The following is a 5,000-nucleotide window of genomic DNA, read 5'->3' as shown; positions in this document are numbered from 1 at the left end:
ATGTTAGGTGTATGTGAGCATGTGTGTGTCAGGTGTATCTGAGCATATGTGTGTCAGGTGTATGTAAGCATGTGTATGTTAGGTGTATTTGAGCATATGTGTGTCAGATGTATCTGAGCATATGTGTGTCAGGTGTATCTGAGCGTGTGTTTGTCAGGTGTATCTGAGCGTGTGTATTTGTAAAGTGTATCTGAGCATGTGTGTGTGTCAGTTGTATCCATGGTCTCCATGATGAGAACTGTTGCACAATGTAGCTAATCCAGTGATATTGTCTACATCATTATTTACATGACAGATGTTTCTCACATGTTGCCATGTTACCTTTGAATTAGTTTTTCTCAGTGTTTATTCAAAGTTCTATATGTCATATGTGCAAAGTTTTTCATCTAATCCCATCCCATCCCTTCTCATCCAATCCCATCCCATCCCGTCCCTTCTCATCCAATCCCATCCCATCCTGTCCCTTCTCATCCAATCCCATCCCATCCTGTCCCTTCTCATCCAATCCCAACCCATCCTGTCCCTTCTCATGCAATCCCATCCCATCCTGTCCCTTCTCATCCAATCCCATCCCATCCTGTCCCTTCTCATCCAATCCCAACCCATCCTGTCCCTTCTCATCCAATCCCATCCCATCCTGTCCCTTCTTATCCAATCCCATCCCATCCTGTCCCTTCTCATCCAATCCCAACCCATCCTGTCCCTTCTCATCCAATCCCAACCCATCCTGTCCCTTCTTATCCAATCCCAACCCATCCTGTCCCTTCTCATCCAATCCCATCCCATCCTGTCCCTTCTCATCCAATCCCAACCCATCCTGTCCCTTCTCATCCAATCCCATCCCATCCTGTCCCTTCTCATCCAATCCCAACCCATCCTGTCCCTTCTCATCCAATCCCAACCCATCCTGTCCCTTCTCATCCAATCCCATCCCATCCCATCCTGTCCCTTCTCATCCAATCCCATCCCATCCCAGCTCGGTCATCTGCTACAACAGTATCTATATGAAGCTGTACACGCTTCTTTCTCCAATTACCAGAGACAAGGCTGTCAGGCCTCAGACAACCATGTATCCACACACATAATTGTTACACCAACCTCCATTTCAAACTTCATTAAGTCTCAAAGTACAACTGGAATCAACTCTGCAGGAGCTGTCAGAGAGAAGGAGAGAGTAACTGAAAGAGGATGAGAGAGAGAGAGAGAGAGAGAGAGAGAGAGAGCGGGTGTGTGTGAGATGTATTTGCATAGTGAAAATGAGAAGTGTGATGAGACAGTGAAAGAGAATGGTACAGAGACTGAGAGAGACAGAAAAAAAGAGAGAAAGTTAAAGAGACAGCGAGGGGGAGAGAGAGAGAGAGAGAGAGGGAGAGAGAGAGAGAGAGAGAGAGAGAGAGAGAGAGAGAGAGAGAGAGTTTTGTCAGTAGAAGCAGACAGACTTTGTTGAAGCTGTGTGTTAATTTCATTACAGCTGCATTCACAGCTGGAGTAATGGGGTCCTTTCTGTACGGGTGTCCAGCGTCGCGCCCGAGGGGATTAGGCCCTGCTCGTTTAAATGACTCTTTAATTTGGAAAGTAATTCAGCTTTGTAATTGGCTTTCCACAGAAGGCGACAGGGCTCAACATGCAAAGCTCTCCCAGTATTATCCAAACATACACACACACGCATGCAGGGTTAAATGCTTAATCCCACTGGAGAAAACTTTTCTTTGCTGCTGGGTGTTGAAAATGTGTGTGTGTGTGTGTGTGTGCGCGTGCGTGCGTGGGGGGGGGGGGGTATGAATGTGTGTGTATGAGAATGGTTTATCTTTTCTAATAGATTTTATGTTATGTTATAGTTTAAGAGCTCATCTGTTCCAGTGTCCTCCATCTAATACACACACACACACACACACACACACACACACACACACACACACAGTTTTAAAAATGGTGGAGAACTTGCCTCCCCACACTTAGCCGACACCATTATAAAACTAGTTTAAAATGTTATTAACTCAACTAATAGACTTCATTGTCCACGCTTTAATATGATTTAATATGCTAGATTAAACCAGACAAATATGCTGCGCAGTTCTTACCTCTACCATGAGGGGGCACTGTGAACTACAGCATCGGCTTAACCTGCATTACTGCTAACAACTAATAGTAGTGAAGTAATCTCACCACCGGATGAGTAAGAGCCCCCCTCAGCAAAACTCTGCCCTGAAGTGTCTTACGTGTGGGGAGAAATTGTTGCAGCCTTGGCACAACCCTTACTAACATCCCCTGCACAAAGAAAACAAACAACATTGCACAAACTGTTGTCAGCAGCTTGGATGTCCAAACCTGTTGGATATGCACTTAAAAAGCCTGCGTCCAATTATCTTTGTCTGGGTAAAAATAAACTTGGTTATTTTTTATCTGATGGCCAGGAAGACACAGCACACAGGGGGACGGAGGTGGAGGAGTCTGTCTGCCTGCCTGTCTGTCTGTCTGTCTGCCTGTCCCTTTCTCCTGAGGTTTCATCAGCTCTGATGCAAGACATGAATGTGTGTATCATTATCCCTGGAGAAACTCAGAGGACCACACACCCACACACACACACACACACTTACACACACACACCCCTCCCCACACACACTTACACACACACACACATACACACATACACACACACATACACACACACACACACACACACACACACACACACACACTCACACACACACATGCAAACTCATGCACGCAAGCACATGTGCGCACACACACACACACACACACACATATATATATATATATATAAAACACACTTGGTGTTTGTGAGAAGTTTGAGTTTTCACATAAATGAGATCATAACTCATGTCTTCAAAACTAGTATTTACTGCACCACAGACCGTATGTAGTATTAGAACCGTATGTAGTATTAGAGCCATATGTAGTATTATAGTTGTATGTAGTATTAGAACCGTATGTAGTATTAGAGCCATATGTAGTATTATAGCTGTATGTAGTATTAGAACCGTATGTAGTATTAGAGCTCTCTCTCTGGTCCCCGCCTGTCCCCCATTCTCCTACCTGGTTTGGATCCTTCCATCACGGATCCGTTGTACACCTGGTTTTTGAACTCGGGCCGGTTGTCGTTCATGTCGATGACGAAGATGTAGAGATCCACGGGCTGCTCCACCTGGTTACCATTCATGTCCACTGCGTGCGCTCGCAGCTGCCGACAACACACAGACGCAACGCCATGGTTACGTGGGTCAGCCGGCAAGGCAGGAACAGGCATGGTTACAGTTCCGCTTGTGTCTGATCCAGGTCCGATCGACAGATGTTTAAGGGCTGGCCTGTCTAGCAGAAAACCAGATGTCAGAGTTTATTTAACTGAAGTGATTTCATCTTAACAGGACATGAAGGAGTGATGAGGCAGGTTAATTCAGAGTGTCGGTGAAAAACTGAGTCACGTGTGCTGTTCTTAGTGAGTCACGTGCGCTGTTCTTTGTGAGTCCACTGCTGTGCGAAGCGCATTAGACAGTGGAGCCCTGGACAGAGATCTCAATCAAGCCTCAGTTTCACTCTCATCGCACAAACACCAGCACACAAATGTTGGACGCCGGCACTGAAGTGTTGCAGAAAAAAGAACAGACATGTCAAATGAACCAGTGTGATTGGAGAACTCCAGGAATTTCCAGCCAATCACACACAGGCACAGGGCACCAGATCAGTGACCGGACTATACACGTCATTGGCTTTGTTTGACATATTAGACAATCACGTTTTTTCCCTCTCTCTCTCTCTCTCTCTCTCTCCTTCTTGTACTTTTGATTTACAACACACAGACACATGCAGTCACACAGACACACACACAAAAACACACACACACGGACACATGCAGACACACAGACACACACACACAGACACATGCAGACACACACACACGGACACACACAAAAACACACACACGGACACACACAAAAACACAGACACACATGCACATATACACACACATACTCTCTCTCACACACACACACACACACACACACACTCACACACACACACACACACACACACACACTCACACACACACACACACACACACACACACACACACACTCACACACACACACACACACACACACACACACACACACACTCACACACACACACACACACACACACACACTCACACACATACACACACACACACATACTCTCTCTCACACACACACACACACACACACACACACACACACACACACTCACACACTCACACACACACACACACACACTCACACACACACACACACACTCACACACACACACACACACTCACACACACACACACACTCACACACATACACACACACACACATACTCTCTCTCACACACACACACACACACACACACACACACACACTCACACACACACACTCACACACACACACACACACTCACACACACACACACACACACACACACTCACACACACACACACACACACACACACACACACACACTCACACACACACACACACACACACACACACACACACACTCACACACACACACACACACACACACACACTCACACACATACACACACACACACATACTCTCTCTCACACACACACACACACACACACACACACACACACACACTCACACACTCACACACACACACACACTCACACACACACACACACACACACACTCACACACATACACACACACACACATACTCTCTCTCACACACACACACACACACACACACACACACACACTCACACACACACACTCACACACACACACACACACTCACACACACACACACACACACACACACACACACACACACTACAGGGCACTTTCCACTTTTTCAGCACCTTCTGACCTTCTGACCTTCTGAACACCAGCACCGGAGTACACGCGTGCGTCCCAAACCCAGCGACACCGTGGAACAACCCTTCTAAATAGCGTTTACTCAGAGGTCTGATTATTACCAGTGGTTTCGGATCTCATCA

The 5,000-nt window shown here is 46.4% G+C and overlaps 1 protein-coding gene across 2 annotated transcripts in view; it reads right to left on the bottom strand.

Moving 5' to 3' along the window:
• Positions 1-5,000, bottom strand: part of LOC113589297 (cadherin-4-like) — a 297,607-nt gene that overhangs the window by 39,965 nt on the left and 252,642 nt on the right. For both annotated transcript variants that reach the window (XM_035522244.1, XM_035522245.1), the window contains one exon: positions 3,058-3,202. In XM_035522244.1, coding sequence (XP_035378137.1) covers positions 3,058-3,202 — 145 coding nt within the window. The remainder of the gene's footprint in view (positions 1-3,057; positions 3,203-5,000) is intronic.

This window comes from Electrophorus electricus, chromosome 24 (genome assembly GCF_013358815.1).
Source record: "Electrophorus electricus isolate fEleEle1 chromosome 24, fEleEle1.pri, whole genome shotgun sequence".
Taxonomy (NCBI): domain Eukaryota; kingdom Metazoa; phylum Chordata; class Actinopteri; order Gymnotiformes; family Gymnotidae; genus Electrophorus; species Electrophorus electricus.
This window is presented reverse-complemented; position numbering and strand designations above follow the sequence as displayed.